The sequence below is a fragment of the Bombina bombina genome, chromosome 1 (genome assembly GCF_027579735.1).
Source record: "Bombina bombina isolate aBomBom1 chromosome 1, aBomBom1.pri, whole genome shotgun sequence".
Lineage (NCBI taxonomy): Eukaryota > Metazoa > Chordata > Amphibia > Anura > Bombinatoridae > Bombina > Bombina bombina.
In genome coordinates this window covers 1,345,788,128-1,345,813,009 of record NC_069499.1, presented here as the reverse complement: position 1 = coordinate 1,345,813,009, position 24,882 = coordinate 1,345,788,128, and the positions used below count along the sequence as shown (strand labels likewise).

Here is a 24,882-nt window from a genome sequence, read left to right as displayed (position 1 = left end):
ATTGCAAACACTAAAATAAATTGTGTAACCCCTAATCTGCCGAACCGGACATCGCCACCACTATAATAAATATATTAACCCCTAAACAGCCGCACTCCCACATCGCAAACATTAGTTAAATATTATTAACCCCTAATCTGCCGGCCCTAACATCGCCGCCATCTACCTACATTTATTAACCCCTAATCTTCCGCCCCAACGTCGCCGCCACTATATTAAAGTTATTAACCCCTAAACCTAAGTCTACCCTAACCCTAACACCCCCTAACTTAAATATAATTTAAATAAATCTAAATAAAATTACTACAATTAACTAAATAATTCCTATTTAAAACTAAATACTTACCTATAAAATAAACCCTAAGCTAGCTACAATATAACTAATAGTTACATTGTAGCTAGCTTAGGGTTTATTTTTATTTTACAGGCAACTTTGTATTTAGTTTAACTAGGTACAATAGTTATTAAATAGTTATTAACTATTTAATAACTACCTAGTTAAAATAAAGACAAATTTACCTGTAAAATAAAACCTAACCTAAGTTACAATTACACCTAACACTACACTATAATTAAATAAATTAAATACAATTAATTACAATTAAATTAAATTATCTAAAGTACAAAAACAAACAAACACTAAATTACAGAAAATAATAAAATAATTACAAGATTTTTAAACTAATTACACCTAATCTAATCCCCCTAACAAAATAATAAAGCCCCCCATAATAAAAAAAGCCCTACCCTACACTAAATTACAAATAGCCCTTAAAAGGGCCTTTTGCGGGGCATTGTCCCAAAGTAATCAGCTCTTTTACCTGTAAAAAAATTACAAATCCCCCCCCAACATTAAAACCCACCACCCACACAACCAACCCTACTCTAAAACCCACCCAATCCCCCTTAAAAAAACTAACACTAACCCCCTGAAGATCACCCTACCGTGAGACATCTTCACCCAACGGGCCGAAGTCCTCAACGAAGCCGGGAGAAGTCTTCATCCAACCGGGCAGAAGTGGTCCTCCAGACGGGCAGAAGTCTTCATCCAGACGGCATCTTCTATCTTCATCCATCCGGCGCAGAGCGGGTCCATCTTCAAGACATCCGATGCGGAGCATCCTTCTCAGCCGACGACTACCCGACGAATGAAGGTTCCTTTAATTGACGTCATCGAAGATGGCGTCCCTTCAATTCCGATTGGCTGATAGAATTCTATCAGCCAATCGGAATTAAGGTAGGAAAAATCCTATTGGCTGATGCAATCAGCCAATAGGATTGAAGTTCAATCCTACTGGCTGATCCAAGCTGGCATTCTATTGGCTGATTGGAACAGCCTGATGGATGAAGATAGAAGATGCCGTCTGGATGAAGACTTCTGCCCGTCTGGAGGACCACTTCTGCCCGGTTGGATGAAGACTTCTCCCGGCTTCGTTGAGGACTTCGGCCTGGTTGGGTGAAGAAGTCTCACGGTAGTGTGATCTTCAGGGGGTTAGTGTTAGTTTTTTTTAAGGGGGTATTGGGTGGGTTTTAGAGTAGGGTTGGTTGTGTGGGTGGTGGGTTTTAATGTTGGGGGGGGATTTGTAATTTTATTTACAGGTAAAAGAGCTGATTACTTTGGGGCAATGCCCCACAAAAGGCCCTTTTAAGGGCTATTTGTAATTTAGTGTAGGGTAGGGCTTTTTTTATTTTGGGGGCTTTATTATTTTGTTAGGGGGATTAGATTAGGTGTAATTAGTTTAAAAATCTTGTAATTATTTTATTATTTTCTGTAATTTAGTGTTTGTTTTTTTTTTGTACTTTAGATAATTTTATTTAATTGTAATTAATTGTATTTAATTTATTTAATTATAGTGTAGTGTTAGGTGTAATTGTAACTTAGGTTAGGTTTTATTTTACAGGTAAATTTATCTTTATTTTAACTAGGTAGTTATTAAATAGTTAATAACTATTTAATAACTATTGTACCTAGTTAAAATAAATACAAACTTGCCTGTAAAATAAAAATAAACCATAAGATAGATACAATGTAACTATTAGTTATATTGTAGCTATCTTAGGGTTTATTTTATAGGTATTTAGTTTTAAATAGGAATAATTTAGTTAATTGTAGTAATTTTATTTAGATTTATTTAAATTATATTTAAGTTAGGGTGTGTTAGGGTTAGACTTAGGTTTAGTAGTTAATAACTTTATTATAGTGGCGACGACGTTGGGGGCGGCAGATTAGGGGTTAATAATTGTAGGTAGGTTGCGGCGACATTGGGGGCGGCAGAGTAGGGGTTAATAAATGAAATGTCGGTGTCGGCGATGTTGGGGGCGGCAGATTAGGGGTTCATAAGTATAATGCGCTGTCTGCAAGTGACCGGTGAGCATAAACTGCCCGTTAGCACCGCACCCCTGTTAACGCAAAACTCGTTATTTAGGTGTTTGTATTTATTTTAACTTGGTAGTTAGTAAATAGTTAATAACTATTTACTAACCATTCTACCTAGTTAAAATAAATACAAACTTACCTGTAAAATAAAAATAAAACCTAAGATAGCTACAATGTAACTATTAGTAATATTGTAGCTAGCTTAGTTTTTATTTTATGGGTAAGTATTTAGTCTTAAATAGGAATTATTTAAATAATAATAGTAATTTGTATTTAGATTTATTTTAATTATATTAAAGTTAGGGGTGTAAGGGTTAGGGTTAGACTTAGGTTTAGGGGTTAATAACTTTAGTATAGTGGATGTGGCGGCGACGTTGGGGGTGGCAGATTAGGGGTTAATAAGTGTAGGTAGGTGGCGGTGACATTGGGGGCGGCAGATTAGGGGTTAATAAGTGTAATGTAGGTGACGGCGACATTGGGGACGGAAGATTAGGGGTTAATAAGTGTAGGTAGGTGGCGGCGATGTCAGGGGTGGCAGATTAGGGGTTAATAAGTGTAATGTAGGTGTCGGCGATGTCGGGGGCAGCAGATTAGGGGTGTTTAGACTCAGGGTTTATGTTAGGGTGTTAGGTTTTAACATATATTTTCTTTCCATATAGGAATCAATGGGGCTGCATTACGGAGCTTTACGCTCCTTTATTGCAGATGTTAGGCTTTTTTTTAGCCGGCTCTACCCATTGATTGCTATGTGGAAATCGTGCATGATCACATTTTACCAGCTCACCGCTAATGTAAGCAGCGCTGGTATTGAGGTGAGATGTGGAGCAAAATTTTGCTCTACGCTAACTTTTTTGCGGCTAACGCCGGGTTTGTAAAAACCTGTAATACCAGCGCTGTCTGCAAGTGCGCAGTGAGCATAAACTGCTCGTTAGCACCGCACCCCTGTTAACGCAAAACTCGTTATTTAGGTGTTTGTATTTATTTTAACTTGGTAGTTAGTAAATAGTTAATAACTATTTACTAACTATTCTACCTAGTTAAAATAAATACAAACTTACCTGTAAAATAAAAATAAAACCTAAGATAGCTACAATGTAACTATTAGTTATTAGTAACTATTAGTTATATTGTAGCTAGCTTAGGGTTTATTTTATGGGTAAGAATTTAGTCTTAAATAGGAATTATTTAAATAATAATAGTAATTTGTATTTAGATTTATTTTAATTAAATTAAAGTTAGGGGTGTAAGGGTTAGGGTTAGACTTAGGTTTAGGGGTTAATATCTTTAGTATAGTGGCTGTGGGGGCGACGTTGGGGGTGGCAGATTAGGGGTTAATAAGTGTAGGTAGGTGGCGGTGACATTGGGGGCGGCAGATTAGGGGTTAATAAGTGTAATGTAGGTGATGGCAACATTGGGGCGGAAGATTAGGGGTTAATAAGTGTAGGTAGGGGGCGGCGATGTCGGGGGTGGGAGATTAGGGGTTAATAAGTGTAATGTAGGTGTCGGCGATGTCGGGGGCAGCAGATTAGGGGTGTTTAGACTCATTGTTTATGTTAGGGTGTCAGGTTTTAACATATATTTTATTTCCCTATAGGAATCAATGGGGCTGCGTTACGGAGCTTTACGCTCCTTTATTGCAGATGTTAGGCTTTTTTTTAGCCGGCTCTCCCCATTGATGTCTATGGGGAAATCGTGCACGAGCACGTAAAACCAGCTCAAAGCAGCGCTGGTATTTGTGTGCGGTATGAAGCTCAACGCTGACATATTGCCCGCTAACGCCGGTTTTTGGAAAACCTGTAATAGCAGCGCTATTAAAGGTGAGCGATGGAAATAACTTACAAGTTATTACCGAGCCGCTCATAACGCAAAACTCTTAGTGGCCCATTTATCAAGCTCCGTATGGAGCTTGAGGGCCCGTGTTTCTGGCGAGTCTTCAGACTCGCCAGAAACAGCAGTTATGAAGCAGCGGTCTAAGGACAGGAATCGCCACAATTCAACCCGAACGAGTACGATCGGGTTGATTGACACCCCCCTGCTGGCAGCCGGTTGGCCGTGAATCTGCAGGGGGCAGCATTGCACCAGCAGCTCTTGTGAGCTGCTAGTGCAATGCTTAATACGGAGAGCGTATTGCTCTCCACATTCAGCAAGGTCTTGAGGACCTGATCCGCACTGTCGGATCAAGTCCGCAAGACTTTTAATAATTCAGCCTCATTATCTGGCCGTTTATTCTTTAGATATCCTTTGTTGAAGAAATAGCAATGCACATGGGTGAGCCAATCACACGAGGCATCAAAGTGCCACCAGTCTGCAGCTACTGAGCCTATCTAGATATGCTTTTAAGCAAAGGATATTAAGAGAATGAAGCAAATTAGATAACAGAAGTAAATTAGAAAGTTGTTTAAAATTGCATGCTCTTTCTATATCATGAAAGAAAAAAAATGTTGGTTACCTATCCCTTTAAAGCTCTAATTTGTTCAAGCACTTTTTATTCCTCCTTTGCTTGCATATATCTATGTCTTTAATGCCAGCAAAGGAATTAAACACACAGGTACGTCACCCTAGAAATCAATGCACTACTGGGATCTTGAACACATATGGTGAACCAATAACAGAAGACGTATGTGTGTGGCCACTAATCACCAGCTATCTCTCAGTAGTGTATTGTTGCTCCTGAACCTACCTAGATATGCTTTTACACAAAGTATATTAAGAGAAAAAAAAAGTATATTATATAACAAGAGGAAATGGAAATATTTTGACTTTCATATAACTTTAAATAATTAATTTTAGCTATATTATATTTATAGTCACTTTAAAGCGTTATCTTATGTCTTTTGCAGGCCCAATTGCTGGTCATGTTGGTGATGGGAACTTTCACTGCATAATGGTACTGAACTTGGATGACCCAGATGAAGTATCCAGAGTTAAAGAATTCACCAACCGTTTGGCTAGGTAAAGTGGCAAAAAGTATCATTTGAAACAATATTAGAACAGTACAAGAAAAAAAAGTGTATTCCTGTGATCCCTACAAAATATAATAAGTTGTAAAGGTATGAACCCCAACAGTTTAGAAAAAACACATATATTAGCACTGTTAATAAAATGATCAATAATTTTCCAAATTCACCCCCAAGCATAATAAAAAAAACAGCTATAAATTGTAAGTGAAAATATAATTTGTTAATAATCATCATTATTTAGCATCAATAGCAAGGGAGAAAGGGTTTGTTGTTGCTTTAGATTTAGGCCCTGATGTTCAAAACATAGACAGACCGATGAGTAACTGCCTTACTGACTTAGTCGGACTTGCAGTCCATCAAGATTTTCTTTTAAAAGGGGCGTGGCCGAGAAGTGCCGATGCGTGATGTCACCACCCACATCGCCACTTGTCGGCATTTTGCTGCATCCGGGGGGGGCACACCAGAATTGAAGCGTCTCCCATTCCTCCCAGAAGGTAGCACCCCCAAACAAGTGGTATCCACAGGTGCCTCATCAAATTGCTGACAACATACTAAAAGGGTGACTTGATCCCTTGCACCCTGCTCAATCGACACCCCTTTTAAGAAATGGCAGACCGGGGCTCTATTTCGGTCCAGTACTCAGTTCCAGGATCCCGGTGAGGTTTTGCTGGCACTCCGGCGTTTACCACATCTCCTTGACAAAATATGCCTTGTCATGTACAATGTAGATTATTTAAAGTATTTGAGATATCTTCAAAGGGATTTATTGATGCTTGCTGTATTTATTATTTTAAACATAACTATATATTTGAAAATATATTATTATGTTTAAAATAATAGAAAGCAACATTAAATATCTTTAGTCTATAGATATATACAATACTTTCAACAATATGCATATCATTTAACCATGACCCCTAAACTGCCATAACCTAATACTAACTGTAGAATCTAAGGCCCTACACATAAATATTCAATATTTAAAATGTTGCATATTATTAAAATGTTTGCATATAAATTAAAATGTAATTAACGTTGCTTATTGTGTTTATTATTTGTTACTAAAGTCAGTATAATTAAAATTTTAGTTATGCATAACTGCATGCCTGTTATGTAAAAATATAATTTAATGCTACAGGCTACTATAACATAAATGCTTATTAACATATATATCTATGTTATCACTAATAAAGACAACAAGCTAACATAAATACATTTTAATTTATATGGAATACTTAAAACAATATGCAATATACATGACAATGCATACCATTTTAAATATTGAATATCAATGCAAGGTGAGACTACATTATATCTACGTTTGAAATAAAATGCATGGTCCTGTATAATGCATATTAGTTTAAGTATTGGATATAAATAAAAATGTAGATATGCTAATTTGTTGTGTTTATTATTTTAAATAGAAATATATTTTTAAAATATATATTTATGTTATAAAAGACAGTTGCATTATAATTATATTACATAATAATGTATGCCTGTTCTGTAGTAAAACAATTGCAATACTAATGACTTTTGTAACATAAATATAACTGTAAAAATATATTTATATTTACCATAATAAACACAATTAAAAATAAATACATATAAATGTATATACTAATATATAATATTTTAAACATTGTAGATAAATGCACTATTAACCCCTAAGCTGCCCTGACCTAATCACCTAATCAACCACATACAGGTATGGGAGCTGGTTAGGCGATTAAGGCCTACTACATGCTAAACCAACAATAATCACCTAATCAACCCCATACAGGTACGGGTTGTGGTTAGGTGATCAAGGCCTAAACCGCCACCTCCCAACGCAAACTAGATCCAAACGAACTAACATCTAACCCCCTCTAAACTAAATCCCCCTAAGTTACATGAAAATAAAATGTTACTAGAAAATAAAAAAAAATCTTAGTTACAAAAAATAATAAAAGACAGTATCCAAAATAATAAAAACACCATTATACCTAACACTAATCTACATGCCCCATAAAAAAACACCCAAATCAACAAAACCCTAAACCCTAACACTAAAATAAATTACAATAGCCATTAAAAGGGCCTTTTGTAGGGCATTGCCCTGAAGATAATACTGCTCTTTTACAAATAAAAAAATTACAATACTCTCTCTCTACAATACAAGAAACCCCTCACCACCCAAAAAATTAAAGTCTACCTAAATAAAATATCCTAAAAAATAAAATAAAAAGCCTATTCTACAAAATAAAAAGACCCACCCCAAAAAAGCCCTAACTAACCCCAATGTTTGTACTCACGGTGCAAAAATGCAGCTCTTCTTGATCCGACGTTGGGCCCTCTTTATCCACGGTCCAGGCTCCAGGGGGCCATCTTCACTAAGCGGGACTTCAGTGGCCTCTTCCGCCTCCGCTCTGCATCTTCTTCATACCTGGAGCTCTATTCATCCACGGTTCAGGCGCCGGGGGCCCATCTTCGTGGTGGTGGAGGGGACTTCAGCTGCCTCTACCGCTCTGCATCTTCTTTCTTCTAATCTTCAGCTCACTTCCTAGAGCCCTTATCTTCATGCGGTCACCGCCACACGCTGAATTTTGGGAGGCTCGGAACCACTTTATATAGGGTACCGCTTCATCCCTATTGACTAATTTTTAATCAGCCAATAGCAAGAAAGTATTTTATTTTAAATTCTAATTATCCAATAGAAAATTAATTATTTCTCAATTTTGCTTTAGAATGTTTTCCATGAATAGCCCTTCCTTTCAGTCGGGCTATTCCAAGAATCTTAGAAATCAAAGTGACTTGCCTTCACCACAAATGTCTTTCTGTCCCATTGGAGAATCTAAGGAATCAGGAGAAGTGGTCTTCACTCAATAAATGTTCTACAGTTTAGAGTAATTTTCCTGGCTCAGTTGTTTCAGAAGAATGCTTTAATTAACATGTGATTGTTTAAATGAGCTATCAGTGGCGGTCTGCAGCAAGGTGTTTTTTTTTGGTTATTTTTGCAACAGTAGCAAAAACGTAAAAAAAAAAAGGTTCTCTTTATTTATTTACAATTGAAACATGGATATTCTCCCAAAAAATGGGTGAAAAAAGGTTCAGCTATCACTTAACCGTAACATTAGATCGCCATCACCCAATGTTTAGGAAAATATCCATGTTTTAATTGTATATCATTAAATATTATTATTTTACTTTCTACAAGGAACTTTAGGGTATGCAGGTACTAGGGTGTAGTGATCTCTTTGGAGTCTAGTTGAGCATATACATTTCCTCTGATTGCCCTGCTTTCAAATGTTATCCAAATCAAGATAGAGAAGCAAATATTTTGTTCACCAAAGTCTTTAGGTTGGACAAAGTTGTCCTCTCTTTCTAAAACATTTGTTTCAGGGTAAGTTTTAAGTCTGACACCTTGGCGATTTTGTATCGTTGGATGCCCATAAGCTGTCAACTACTAAGGCATATTACACAAAATGGGTTATGCTTGGGAAATGGTATACAAGAAAAATTTGGATTTTACTATCTGTTCTGTAAATTTTGCTTTTGTCATGTGGGTATGTCCACAGCAGCATGACATTTAGCTCTAGGCACTCTTCCCTGTCTCTCAACTGAATATTCTGCAAAATAAGGCTTCTTTCAGAAATCTTCATTTGCTTCTTCTTCTTGATATTGTGGCCGTTTTTTCTGTCCTAGTTCAACAATAATCAGTCTCACAATTTAAATATTATGAAAAAAATCTCAAAAAATTATAAGCCACAGAGGACATCATAAAAACAATGCCCCCCTTATTACTTACTTATTTTTTGTAAGGCACAGAAAACATCCAAAGTAACCCTGGCAATTTTTTACATTTCTTATAGCAAATTGGAACAGAAAAATCCCCAAATTTAAAGTGCAGTTTTTTTCCAGAGGCTTTTGTAAAACTGTGCAAGACAACCAGCTGACCTTTCTTGTACCCACTCATACATTTAGCTTCTTCATAATTCAAATTTGTAAGGATAGTCCACAAATCATTCAGTCTTAACTGTGATTATTTATTTTTCCCATCTGTGCCTCCACATGGGTTTCTATCATAATAAATGAACAGTCCTGAATTTATATTATTATAAGGTAAGAGAAAGGTACCCCTGGCAGGCATGATGTTTTCTGTGTATTCCAAAAGCCTGGTCTATCTCTCAGAATTAGATCAGGGTCAATGCTCTGTTGAACTTTCTCTCTCTTAAAAAAAAGTCCTTTCCTTGGAGGATGGCTACCTTCTCCAAGTGGCATGAGACTTAACCTGCATGCTAAATAGTGTTCTATTCAGCTTAAATAAATTGATTAAAAGTATAACTCTTGTCTAATTCCTTATATATGTACTGATTTTCACTTGTGTATGTAACTTTTATTCATCATCCCAATATAGCTACTAAACCCCCTTCCAATCTGTATTTTCCTTATCTCTGCTTTACAAAATTGTTTGCTGCTGTTAAATATGCAGGTTTTTCCATAAAATGAATCATTTTGTTTTACTATGCCCTCCTTAATTGCTTTCTTTCTCATTTTGGCTTCTTCCAGGAGGGCACTGGCAATGAATGGCACCTGTACAGGAGAACATGGCATTGGGTTAGGAAAACGCAAACTATTGATGGAAGAAATTGGTGAGGTTGGCATTGAGACAATGAAGCAGATAAAAGCCACACTTGATCCTAAGAATCTTATGAATCCTGGGAAAGTTATTTAAGACGCACTGGAGGATCATTATTTGAAGTCAAAATTAAAAATTTTACTCTGACACTTAACTACTTTCTATGGGACAACAAGGAATTTTTGCACTCAGAATTCAGAGCAATTCATTTGATAGTTTCACTCTACAGAATTGAATGAAGAGATGGATATGTCACAGATCATATCTGAAAAGTGCTCTGGTGCTACCTCAGATCTACAATTATCTTAAACTCTACTCTATCACATCTTTCTTTGTTTAAAACCGTTATTGATTTAAAAATATCATTATTTCTAGCTTAACTGACATCATTTTACTTTTTTGTGAATGTGAAGCTTGTTAATTGTTATTTAATTTGCCTTAAACTAAAAATGAAACAAAAAACATAATTAAGTGTGACTAGGTGAAAGGCAGTTAACACTTGCATAAATATTGAATACAGTAAACAATAAAATCTTTCACTTTGTTATTAATAAACTAATAGTTATGAAATGTATTTAAAAATTCTGACATTATTATCTAGAGTGGGGAGTTTTTAATTGTTTAAGGCACAGGGGGGTCGATCCGATATAAATCGTCGCCCGCAAAAGCCGGCGACGCCAATATTTGCGCGGATTTGGTATCACATATACGGCGTAACCTAGAAGTTACGCCCGTATATTTCTGCCGTCGCCCGCAGTTTTTTGGGCCATAGGCAGGTATACCAAACCCGCGCAGTTTGGTATCCAATATACAGCGTAAGGACTTACGTGGCGAAAATGGAGAAAACTTACTCCATTTTCACCTCGCCACAAAAAGCAGCCGTAAGAAGCCTTACGCTGACTATTGGAGCCCCGTAACTCCCTAAACTAACTAGAAAATAAACCTAACACCTAACGCATGCGCAATGTCTATCTCCCTGTCAACCGCGATCTGCTAAAATAAACCTAACACCTAACGCATGCGCAATGTCTATCTCCCTGTCAACCGCGATCCCCCCCCCCCCCCGAAATCCCTAATAAAGTTATTACCCCCTAAACCGCCGCTCCCGGACCCCGCCGCCATCTACATAAACTAACCCCCTACTGTGAGCCTCTAAAACCGCCGCCATCTACCTTATCTATCCCCTAATCTGACCCCTTACACCGCCGCCACCTATATAAAAATTATTAACCCCTAATGTAAGCCCCTTACACCGCCGCCATCTCTATTAAAATGATTAACCCCTAATTTAATCTACCTACCCCGCCGCCAGCTATGTTATCTATATTAACCCTAAGTATATTATAGTTAATATAGGTATTACATTATATATATTAACTATATTAACCCCAATTATATTAGGGTTTATATAGTTAATATAGTTACTATAGTAAATTTATATTAAATTAATCTAATTCATTTATAAACTAAAATATTCCTATTTAAATCTAAATACTTACCTATAAAATAAACCCTAAGATAGCTACAATATAATTAATAATTACATTGTAGCTATGTTAGGGTTAATATTTATTTTACAGGTAAATTGTTAATTATTTTAACTAGGTATAATAGATATTAAATAGTTATTAACTATTTAATATCTACCTAGTTAAAATAATTACCCAATTACCTGTAAAATAAATCCTAACCTAAGTTACAAATACACCTACACTATCAATAAATTTAATAAACTACAAACATCTATCTAAAAATACAATTAAATTAACTAAACTAAATTACAAAAAAAAACAAACACTAAATTACAAAAAATAAAAAAAAGATTACAAGATATTTAAGCTAATTACACCCATTCTAAGCCCCCTAATAAAATAATAAACCCCCAAAATAAAAAAAATTCCCTGCCCTATTCTAAATTTAACAAATTTCAAAGCTCTTTACCTTACCAGCCCTTAAAAGGGCCTTTTGTGGGGCATGCCCCAAAGAATTCAGCTCTTTTGCATACAACAAATACAATACCCCCCCCCCCATTACAACCCACCACCCACATACCCCTATTCTAAACCCACCCAAACCCCCCTTAAAAAAGCCTAACACTACCCCCCTGAAGATCTCCCTACCTTGTCTTCACCACACCGGGCCGAACTCCTGATCCGATCCGGGCGATGCCTTCCTCCAAGCGGCAAAGAAGAATTCTTCCTCCGGCGACGTCTTCCTCCAAGCGGCAGCAAAGTCTTCATTCTTCCGGCGGCATCTTCAATCTTCTTTCTTCGCTCCGCCGCCGCGGAGCATCCATCCCGGCCGACTGCTGAACTTGGAATGAGGTACCTTTAAATGACGTCATCCAAGATGGCGTCCGCCGAATTCCGATTGGCTGATAGGATTCTATCAGCCAATCGGAATTAAGTTAAAAAAAATCTGATTGGCTGATTGAATCAGCCAATCAGATTCAAGTTCAATCCGATTGGCTGATCCAATCAGCCAATCAGATTGAGCTCGCATTCTATTGGCTGATCGGAACAGCCAATCGGAATTCGGCGGACGCCATCTTGGATGACGTCATTTAAAGGTACCTCATTCCAAGTTCAGCAGTCGGCCGGGATGGATGCTCCGCGGCGGCGGAGCGAAGAAAGAAGATTGAAGATGCCGCCGGAAGAATGAAGACTTTGCTGCCGCTTGGAGGAAGACGTCGCCCGCAGGAGTTCGGCCCGGTGTGGTGAAGACAAGGTAGGGAGATCTTCAGGGGGGTAGTGTTAGGCTTTTTTAAGGGGGGTTTGGGTGGGTTTAGAATAGGGGTATGTGGGTGGTGGGTTGTAATGGGGGGGGGTATTGTATTTGTTGTATGCAAAAGAGCTGAATTCTTTGGGGCATGCCCCACAAAAGGCCCTTTTAAGGGCTGGTAAGGTAAAGAGCTTTGAAATTTGTTAAATTTAGAATAGGGCAGGGAATTTTTTTTATTTTGGGGGTTTATTATTTTATTAGGGGGCTTAGAATAGGTGTAATTAGCTTAAATATCTTGTAATCTTTTTTTTATTTTTTGTAATTTAGTGTTTGTTTTTTTTTGTAATTTAGTTTAGTTAATTTAATTGTATTTTTAGATAGATGTTTGTAGTTTATTAAATTTATTGATAGTGTAGGTGTATTTGTAACTTAGGTTAGGATTTATTTTACAGGTAATTGGGTAATTATTTTAACTAGGTAGATATTAAATAGTTAATAACTATTTAATATCTATTATACCTAGTTAAAATAATTAACAATTTACCTGTAAAATAAATATTAACCCTAACATAGCTACAATGTAATTATTAATTATATTGTAGCTATCTTAGGGTTTATTTTATAGGTAAGTATTTAGATTTAAATAGGAATATTTTAGTTTATAAATGAATTAGATTAATTTAATATAAATTTAGTTAGGGTTAGATAGAGTCAATATAGTTAATATAAATACTATAGTAACTATACTAACTATATTAACCCTAATATAATTGGGGTTAATATAGTTAATATATATAATGTAATACCTATATTAACTATAATATACTTAGGGTTAATATAGATAATATAGCTGGCAGGGGGAAAGGTAGATTAAATTAGGGGTTAATCATTTTAATAGAGATGGCGGCGGTGTAAGGGGCTTACATTAGGGGTTAATAATTTTAATATAGATGGCGGCGGTGTTAGGGGCTCACTTTAGGGGGTTATAGATATAATATAGCTGGCGGCGGGTTACGGGAGCGGCGGTTTAGGGGTTAATAACTTTATTAGGTTGCGGCGGGGTAAAGGAGCGGCGGTTTAGGGGTTAATAGCATTTTTATTGTTAGGATAGTGAGGGGGGATAGCGGATAGAGGGTTAGACAGTGCGGGCTATGTTAGGGAGGCGTGTTAGACAGTGCGGGCTATGTTAGGGAGGCGTGTTAGACGTGTCGGGCTATGTTAGGGAGGCGTGTTAGACAGTGCGGGTGTTTTAAACTTTAGTCAGGTTTTATAGGCGCCGGCAGTTTCTAACGTGGCGCAAGTCACTGGCGACGCCAGAAATTTGTACTTACGCAGATTTCTGGACATCGCTGGTTTGTGAGACTTACGGCACGTTAGCATCTGACGGCGACCTATATGGGATGGCTCGAGTTGCGAGCTGAAACTGCGGGCGACGCCGGTTCCCTCGCTTGCGCCGCAAACTGCGATCAATATCGGATCGCGCCCAGGGAGTGTAATTACAAATTTATTAGCCACAACAAAAGGGATAATTTACGAAGGTTGCAGTTAGACAGGTTCTCAAATAGCAGCATGGCATGGCAAAATGTAACATTGCACAAGAGCTCTTTTGTGCTATGCAACCCTCTGCTCTAATGCAACCAATTGCACAAGAGCAGGGCATGGCAACACCCCGAACAAGGGAGCCTGCACTGCAAAGATTTAAAAGCTGAAAATTAAGTTTGGTACATTTTCCTCATAGGATCATTGATTAAAATCTGAATAGAAAAGAAGACAACCAGCCTTCTAACTTAACATACATCTGGAAGTTGGCCTCCAGAGGCAAGTATATTAATTGAGATTTTATTCTGATAAACTCAACCTCCCACAAGGGAGAGGTGATCAACTTTATTGGTGGTTTAGTTGAAGGTTGGGACACAAACGCACATACTTAAATAATGCTGTTTTTTAATGCCTTTTTTTTCTGTTTCTCCGTTTATATCAATGGATCGCCCCCAGGGTACTAACCCCACCTGTGGAGGGTCACCAGGGGATCAGTCGGTAGTGACATAGTGGTCAGGTGTACCTGTGTATTTCCGGGCTTCCCCCACCAAAAAACACTATCGGCTAGATTACGAGTCTTGCGTTGGGCTTAAAAAGCAGCGTTGGCCGGTCCCAACGCTGCTTTTTAACGCCCGCTGGTATTACGAGTCTTGCAGGTACAGGTGTACCGCTCACTTTTTTGGCCAGACTCGGAAATACTGCAAATCCACTTACGTCAATTGCGTATCCTCTTTTTTCAATGGGACTTGCAAAACGCTGGTATTACGAGTCTGACCAAAAGTGAGCGGTAGACCCTCTCCTGTCAAGCCTGGTACTGCATTTAAAAGTCAGTAGTTAAGAGTTTTACACTACAACGCCGTAGCATAAAACTCGTAACTAAAGTGCTAAAAAGTACACTAACATCCATAAACTACATATTAACCCCTAAACCGAGGCCCTCCCGCATCGCAAACACTAAAAAAAAATTTTTTAACCCCTAATCTGCTGAACCGGACATCGCCGCCACTATAATAAATATATTAACCCCTAAACCGCCGCACTCCTGCATCGCAAACACTAGTTAAATATTATTAACCCCTAATCTGCCGGCCCTAACATTGCCGCCACCTACCTACATTTATTAACCCCTAATCTGCCACCCCCAATGTCGCTGCCACTATATTAAATGTATTAACCCCTAAACCTAAGTCTAACCCTAACCCTAACACACCCTAACTTAAATATAATTACAATAAATCTAAATAAAATTACTACAATTAACTAAATAATTCCTATTTAAAACTAAATACTTACCTATAAAATAAACCCTAAACTAGCTACAATATAACTAATAGTTACATTGTATCTAGCTTAGGGTTTATTTTTATTTTACAGGCAACTTTGTATTTATTTTAACTAGGTAGAATAGTTATTAAATAGTTATTAACTATTTACTAACTACCTAGTTAAAATAAAGACAAATTTACCTGTAAAATAAAACCTAACCTAAGTTACACTAACACCTAACAATACACTATAATTAAATAAATTAACTAAATTAAATACAATTAAATAAAATTATCTAAAGTACGAAAACCCCCCCACTAAATTACAGAAAATAATAAAGAAATTACAAGATTTTTAAACTAATTACACCTACTCTAATCCCCCTAACAAAATAAAAAAGCCCCCCAAAATAAAAAGAAGCCCTACCCTACACTAAATTACAAATAGCCCTTAAAAGGGCCTTTTGCGGGGCATTGCCCCAAAGTAATCAGCTCTTTTACCTGTAAAAAAAAAAAAAAGTACAAATACCCCCCAACATTAAAACCCACCACCCACACAACCAACCCTACTCTAAAACCCACCCAATCCCCCCTTAAAAAAAAACTAACACTAACCCCCTGAAGATCACTTTACCGGGAGAAGTCTTCACCCAACCGGGCCGAAGTCCTCAACGAAGCCGGGAGAAGTCTTCATCCAACCGGGCCGAAGTCCTTATCGAAGCCGGCAGAAGTCTTCATCCAAGCGGGCAGAAGTCTTCATCCAGACGGCATCTTCTATCTTCATCCATCCGGCGCGAAGCAGGTCCATCTCCAAGACATCCGACGCGGAGCATCCTTTTCTTTCCACGGCCGACGACTGAATGAAGGTTCCTTTAAATGACGTCATCCAAGATGGCGTGCCTTCAATTCTGATTGGCTGATAGAATTCTATCAGCCAATCGGAATTAAGGTAGAAAAAATCCTATTGGCTGATGCAATCAGCCAATAGGATTGAAGTTCAATCCTATTGGCTGATCCAATCAGCCAATAGGATTGAGCTGGCATTCTATTGGCTGTTCCAATCAGCCAATAGGATTGAGCTGGCATTCTATTGGCTGTTCCAATCAGCCAATAGAATGCCAGTTCAATCCTATTGGCTGATCCAATCAGCCAATAGGATTGAGCTGGCATTCTATTGGCTGTTCCAATCAGCCAATAGGATTGAGCTGGCATTCTATTGGCTGTTCCAATCAGCCAATAGAATGCCAGTTCAATCCTATTGGCTGATTGCATCAGCCAATAGGATTTTTTCTACCTTAATTCCAATTGGCTGATAGAATTCTATTGGCTGATTGCATCAGCCAATTGGATTTTTTCTACCTTAATTCCGATTGGCTGATAGAATTCTATCAGCCAATCGGAATTGAAGGGACGCCATCTTGGATGACGTCATTTAAAGGAACCTTCATTCAGTCGTCGGCCGTGGAAAGAAGAGGATGTCTTGAAGATGGCCCCGCTCCGCGCCGGATGGATGAAGATAGAAGATGCCGTCTGGATGAAGACTTCTGCCCATCTGGAGGACCACTTCTACCCGGTTCGATGAAGACTTCTGCCCATCTGGAGGACCACTTCTGCCCGGTTGGGTGAAGACTTCTACTGGTAAGGTGATCTTAAAGGGATTAGTGTTAGTTTTTTTTAAGGGGGGATTGGGTGGGTTTTAGAGTAGGGTTGGTTGTGTGGGTGGTGGGTTTTAATGTTGGGGGGGATTGTAATTTTTTTTCAGGTAAAAGAGCTGATTACTTTGGGGCAATGCCCCGCAAAAGGCCCTTTTAAGGGCTATTTGTAATTTAGTGTAGGGTAGGGCTTTTTTTATTTTGGGGGGGCTTTTTTATTTTGTTAGGGCGATTAGATTAGGTGTAATTAGTTTAAAAATCTTGAAATTTGTTTATTATTTTCTGTAATTTAGTGGGGGGTTTTTTTGTACTTTAGATAATTTAGGTCATTAATTTAATTATAGTGTAGTGTTAGGTGTAATTGTAACTTAGGTTAGGTTTTATTTTACAGGTACTTTTGTATTTATTTTAGATAGGTAGTTATTCAAAAGTTAATAACTATTTAATAACTATTGTACCTAGTTAAAATAAATACAAACTTGCCTGTAAAATAAAAATAAACCCTAAGATAGCTACAATGTAACTATTAGTTATATTGTAGCTAGCTTAGGGTTTATTTTATAGGTAAGTATTTAGTTTTAAATAGGAATTATTTAGTTAATTGTAGTAATTTTATTTATATTTATTAAAATTATATTTAAGTTAGGGGGTGTTAGGGTTAGGGTTAGATTTAGGTTTAGGGATTAATAACTTTAATATAGTGGTGGCGACGTTGTGGGCAGCAGATTAAGGGTTAATAAATGTAGTTAGGTTGCGGCGACATTGGGGGTGGCAGATTAGGGGTTAATAAATATAATGTAGGGTTCGGCGATGTGGGGGCAGCAGATTAGGGGTTCATAAGTATAATGTAGGTGGCGGCGGTGTCCGGAGCGGCAGATTAGGGGTTACTAATATAATGTAGGTGTCGGCGATGTCGGGAGTGGCAGATTAGGGGTTAATAAGTGTAAGATTAGGGGTGTTTAGACTCGGGTTCATGTTAGGGTGTTAGGTGTAGACATAAATGTATTTTCCCCATAGGAATCAATGGGGCTGCGTTAGGAGCTTTACGCTGCTTTTTTTGCAGGTGTTAGGTGTTTTTTCAGCCGGCTCTCCCTCATTGATTCCTATGGGGAAATCGTGCACGAGCACGTTTTACCAGCTCCCCGCTAACATAAGCAGCGCTGGTATGGAGGTGAGATGTTGAGCTACATTTTGCTCTTCGCTCACTTTTTTGCGGTTAACGCCGGGTTTCTAAAAACCCGTAATACCAGTGCTGTCTGTAAGTGAGCGGTGAGCATAAAATGCTTGTTAGTACTGCACCCCTGTTAACGCAAAACTCGTAATCTAGGTGTATAGTTGCAGAATTAGTAGTGCAGCTGAAACTCATCTTCCACTCCCATCTCATTTAGTCTGGCAGATGGAAAGACCGGAGTGGTTGTACCCAAACACAAACACCTCAGGCACTCTCCCATCCTAATGCACAAGCCCAAATGCACACACACACAGGCACTCTCCCACCCTAATTCTCACCCGTGTCAGGGTTTCACCCTGATTTCGTTTATTTTCTGCTTTTTATCTTGGTTGCAGCAGAGTGTGTAATGCTGCTCACTACACCCAGGCTCCCCCTTATGGCCAAACTGCAGAACATCATCAGTGAGAGACAGGTTGCAGTCCCAGATTTATGATGTCATCACTTACTATTTAAAGTGCCTCTGTTCAGTCTGCCTTTGCCCTTGCGTTGTCCCTGACTTCTCTGTAAGTTCCTGTGTTTCTGATTCTGTGTATAACCTGTCTTGTTTGACGTCCCTTCTGGTTCCTGATCCCTCCTGACTCCATGATCTTTGTGTTCCTGACCCCGGCTCGTCTGACTACTCGTTTTGGCTCCTGACCCGGCTCGTCGGACTACCAGCACTGGCTTTAAATCCTGGCTTGTCATTTGGCTTTTGGACTCTTTATTACTTTTTGTTATTTTTTAATAAAGGTGTGATTAATTTAGCAATTTACGTCTGGCTGATTCCTGGTTCCCTGACATTACGCAAAGGGCCATGAATCCTGGCGGTGCTAATAATCCACCTTTACCCACCATCATTTCCAGGATGGATGAACTGGATGACGGCATGTATCAAATTGCACTAGCCCTGCAAACCTTTCTGACTCGACTGGCGTAGGTCCAAAATATTATCATGGACCCCGCAATGTACTTCCACTTGTCTCAGGAGACCAGTCAAAGTCTTGTGCACTTCCTCTGTATCTCTATTGCCAGAGGAGTACCGAGAGTTCCAAGACGTTTTTGACAAAGTGCCGTTAAGTTGCCTCCTCACTGGTCTTATGATTGTACCATAGGCCTGCAACCCGGAGACGTTCCTCCTCAGGGCCGGGTTTACCCTCTGTCTGTTGCAGAGAACAGTGCTATGGAGGAGTATGTTGCCGATGCCATATCGTGGGGGATAATCTGGAAATCCTGCTCTCCAGCAGGGGCTAGCTTTGTGAAGAAGAAGGCTGTAGAGTTGAGACCATGTATCGATTATAGGGGTTTTAATCGCCTTACCATTAAAAATGCCTACCCTATTCCGCTCATCACGGAAGTCTTTGACCGCCTCAAGGGAGCTACGGTCTTTTCTAAACTCGATCTGAGAGGATCTTACAATCTTGTTAGGATCAAAGAGGACCATGAATGGAAAACAGCATTTAACACCAGGAACGGGCATTATGAATATCTTTTTTTGCCCTTTAGCCTATGCAATGCTCCTGCTGTTTTTCAGGAATTTATTAATGATGTCCTACGAGATATGTTGCAACATGTTGTGTTGTGGTTTACTTAGACGATATCCTCATACACTCACCTACACTTACACTCACCCATACACTCACCCCGTTCTGATGTCACACGGATACTTCAGAAATTACGTGTGAACGGCCTGTTTTACAAACTCAAGAAATGTGTGTTCCATCAAACACAAGTAACCTTCCTTGGTTATGTAGTTTCCGTTGCAAGGATTTCCATGGATCCTGACAAGTTACCTGCAGTTCTGCAGTGGCCTCGCCCAGTTGGTATGCGGCCTATTCAATGTTTTTTGGGCTTCGCCAATTGCTATAGAAAGTTTATTAAAAACTTTTCATCGTTGGTCAAACCTATTATGGATATGACCCATAAAGAGAATGATCCAATCCATTGGTCACCTACAGCAATTAAGGCCTTTGAGGGTCTTAAGACTGCCGGTGCTGCCACCCCGGTTCTGGCTCATCCTAACCCTGCTCTGCCTTTCATTTTAGAGGTCGATGCATCTGAGACAGGAGTAGGCGCCCTCTTGTCTCAACATCCTACGCCTGAGGGTTCCTTGCATCCATGCGGCTTCTTTTCTAAGAAATTGTCCAAAGCGGAATGCAATTAAGAAATTGGCGACAGGGAATTACTGGCCATAATTTTGGCACTCAAGAAATGGAGGCACCTTCTCAAAGGTACTAGCCTACCAGTGATCATCCTCACTGACCACAAGCATTTGACTTACCTATCCGAAGCTAAATATTTGTCGCCCCCATAGGCCAGAAGGGCACTATTTTTGTCTCGGTTCAATTATATGGTTTCCTACCTGCCTGGTAGTAAGAAAATAATCAGTGTCCAGTTCCTAAAATTAAATCTAAACTTCTTTGGTCAGATAGTAAGCATCCATGAGCCATCACGAGTGGGAATATTCTCTAATCACTAGAAGGAGGCAAAGGACACCCCAAAATACCATAGCTTTAAACCCCTCCCATTTCCCATGATCCTCAATCATTTTCTTTTGCTTCCAAGCGGAGGAGGGAGGTGAAAGTGAAGTGCAATATCTACTCATCGTTTGAAAAGGCATTCTCTAACCTATCTGAGGCCAGAATCCTTCTCGCAGTAACCTGTCTTTCAGGGGGGCAGACAAAAAGTTATTAGCCAGGCAGTGAAAGTAACAAAAACAGTCAATTCTAGGGAACTGAAAAAAGTAACTTTTATTCCAATAATAAAAAAAGATGTTATACGGAGGGGGAAATCCCTTACGTGTTTTGTGCTGTTTTGTTACTTTTTATCTGTTCACGAGTGGCTTGGCCATTTCAGTCTGCACCATGCATCAGTACATGCTGACAGCTTTGTCACTTCTGCTTTGTCTTAGAGACAGTGAAGTCTGAGTGAGAGGTCTTTTCTCAGTGAGAAATGTTGCAGGCCTCCAAGGTGAAATGTGGACTTGTCCACCAATCCCCTGGTCAACAATAAACTGCTCCTTGTGAATCCACAGCCCTACCAAAGTGAAATGTGGACTTGTCCACCAATCCCCTTGGTTGAGATGTTGTTACTAACTCAGATCCTTGGCATGGGCTGGAAACAAGTTGCTGCAGCTGAGGTAAGCCCAGTGAACAGAGGTGCTGTTAATAAGTACCTGCACCTTAAAGCCCACCGGCTATTAGTATCACATGATTCACATAGTATGGGGACATAAATTATACATCATACACCTTATACTAGCAGTTTAAAGTACTTTGGAGGTTACTTTTGCTTTACATTTAACGCAATTTTTGCACAGGCGAGCTAAGGGTTATCGATTTTTAGCACACCCTTTCTGTGTTATAATCCTGTCCTGTTCCTGTGGTGCTGTAACATTCTCAGTGTGCAGGAAGGTTATCAGGACCTAAAAGAAAAAGAAGCACAGAGGCGCCAACATGGCCTAGTAACGTCAGGACAGTCGGATACAACATATCAGCAGGATAGGAAATATACTCACAAACGAGGCGCACCCAAATGGTGCTATTGTGGCAGTCTGGAACTTCAGACAGTGGTCCAGCTCACTGGTGTCTCCAGCCAGAATGAGATGATCCTTAGCGAGGGCCTATCATATGATGCCTAGAGGGGCAGAAAAGGCAAACACATAGCCCAGTAACATTTGTACACCGGATATAAAGGATTCAAGGTTGTACTTACAGGAAACAAAGCACCACCAGGTGCAATATCAGCAGTACTGGGACCTCTCAGCCGCCCAGTGGACTGTGGAATCCAATAACCAGGATGCAGAGAATCACCACTTGGGAAAATAGGACCAGCAGAAAAAATATATATATACACTCTGCCCCCAACAAGAGCAGAATAAATATAAGAAAGCAAGTGTATATTTAAAAACTTTTATTTAAAAACAGCGACGTAAGTACAACCTTGAAACCTTTATATACGGTGTACAAACGTTACTGGGCTATGTGTTTGCCTTTTCTGCCACTCTAGGCATCATATGATAGGCCCTCGCTAAGGATCATCTCATTCTGGCTGGAGACACCAGTGAGCTGGACCACTGTCTGAAGTTCCAGACTGCCACAATAGCACCATTTGGGTGCGCCTCGTTTGTGAGTATATTTCCTATCCTGCTGATGTGTTGTATCCGACTGTCCTGACGTTACTAGGCCATGTTGGCGCCTCTGTGCTTCTTTTTCTTTTAGATCACGCCACACCAGGATGACCGTCCTATGACAGAGAGCTGCCTTCCTCATTTGGATTATTCTTTGTGTGGACACTTTGTTATTTGCATATACCAATCTCATCTGGGTCTACTTGTGAGCATATCATTTTAATAATCTAATACAAGTGTGCTAGGTCCATTTTATATCTCACATTTATCTGCATTTATCTGCTTATCTGTTTGTTGTGTATTGTTAGCGCCCCCTAGGAGTGTGGTGTATACTATATATGCACCACCCTCCTCTATATCTTAGGTTATCAGGGCCGGTAGAGGTAGTAAGGCACTCTGATCATCAGTGTTGGGCTTTAAATTTATTTGGGGTACTAATTTTATTTAACCCTTTATGTGCTGTGTTATATGCTATATAAGACTTTTTACTGTTTTTACAGTTTTTTCAGTGCTTATTTGAACAGTAACTTATGTTTATGTTTACTGTTTAACTTTTAAAAGGACAGTCTAGTAAACATTACACTTTAATAAATCAGATAAAGCATGCAATTTAAAACAACTTTCCAATTTACTAGTATTATCAAATGTGCTTGGTTCTCTTGGTATTCTTTGTTAAAAGCTAACTCTAGGTAGGCTCATGTGCTAATTTCTAAGCCCTTGAAGGCCCCTCATATACCAGTGCATTTTGACAGTTTTTTAGAGCTAGACAGCGCTAGTTAATGTGTAGATAACATTGTGCTCACTTCCGTGGAGCTATTTATGAGTCAGCACTGATTGGCTAATATGCAAGTCTGTCAAAAGAACTGAAATAAGGGGGTAGTCTGCAGAGTCTTAGATACAATGTAATCAAAGAGGTAAAAAGTAAATTAATATAACAGTGTTGGTGGTGCAGTTCAGGCCTCTGGTCTGCTGGCTGATTGTCTAGATTCTAGAAGGAAGATGCTCTGTTACTTTAACCCCTTCCAGTTTGTGTTTTCTTTGTAAGGATTCTCAGGTAAGTCACCCTGCTCAGGTTTGCATCTTAATGTGCTAAATCTATTGCTAATCCTAAACTTGGTTTTCTGCGCTTCAGGAGAGATCATCTGAACTTACTCCAAGGGGCATATTTATCAAGCTCTGTATAGAGCTTGATGCCCCGTGTTTCCGGCAAGCCTTCTAAAGACTGCTGCTCCATAACCTGTCCGCCTGCTCTGAAGCGGCGGACAGAAACCGACAGAAATCAACCTGATCGAATACGATCGGGTTGATTGACACCCCCTGCTAGCGGCCGATTGGCCGTGAATCTGCAGGGGTGGTATTGCACCAGCAGTTGACAAGAACTGCTGGTGCAATGATAAATGCAGAGAACGTATGCTGTCTGCATTTATCGATGTGCAGCGGACATGATAATAATGATAATAATTCGGCCCCTATGTTTCCTCTCCCATCTGTTAATAAAGAGTTTTGTGAGTCTGTTCCGAAGGTAGATGCAGCTATTTCTACTTTGGCCAGGCATACTACTGTTCCTTTGGAGGATAATTCTTCTTTCAAGGATCCTTTAGATAGGAAAGTAGAAGGTTTTTACAGGTGAATTTTTCAGCTAGCAGGTTTTATGTTTAGGTCTGCAGTTAATGTAGGCTGTGTTGCTGCTGCTACATCTGTGTGGTGTGACAATCTCTCAGAATTTGTTTCTGGGTAAACCACTTTGGATGAGATTCAGGATCGTATTCATCTCCTAAGAACAGCAAATTCCTTTATTTGCGATGCAGCAATAGAAATGATTTGCTTTACTGCTAAGAATGCTACATTAGCTGTTTTAGCTAGGAGAGCTTTGTGGATTAAATCTTGGTCTGCTTATATGGTTTCTAAATGCAGACTACTTTCTCTCCCCTTTCAGGGCTAATCTCTGTTTGCGTCTGGACTGCAGGGCCGGACTGGGACCAAAAATAGGCCCGGGCATTTTAAGCCAGAGCAGCCCTCCCCAGTATATATTGTGTGTGTATGTATGTGTGTGTATATATGTATGTATATATATATATATATATATATATATATATATATATATTTTTTTATATATACATACATACATACATACACACAAACACACACACAGCTTAAAAAATGTGCACAGGTACTACTACTCCCATGAAAATTCTTACTTGCCCACTTATTCAACTCAAAATCTTTCCAGCAGCATACATAAACTTGTAATGAACTATTATATAATTTTAGAATGCATTTTTATTTAGAATAAAACTGTTTGTTTATGCTTAGAAACTAAAAAATAATATACCTAGTTCAGATGACAGCGAGCAAAGGATAAATACATGGTTCAGACCTTCATGGGTAAAAACATATACAGTATACACAAGCAA

The 24,882-nt window shown here is 38.9% G+C and overlaps 1 protein-coding gene across 2 annotated transcripts in view; it reads left to right on the top strand.

The window, feature by feature from the left end:
* The window catches only part of LDHD (lactate dehydrogenase D), an 85,591-nt gene extending 75,081 nt beyond the window's left edge, over positions 1-10,510 (top strand). For both annotated transcript variants that reach the window (XM_053702925.1, XM_053702933.1), the window contains 2 exons: positions 5,218-5,329; positions 9,886-10,510. In XM_053702925.1, coding sequence (XP_053558900.1) covers positions 5,218-5,329; positions 9,886-10,051 — 278 coding nt within the window. In that variant the 3' untranslated portion in view covers positions 10,052-10,510. The remainder of the gene's footprint in view (positions 1-5,217; positions 5,330-9,885) is intronic.
* The last annotated feature ends 14,372 nt before the right edge of the window (positions 10,511-24,882 follow it).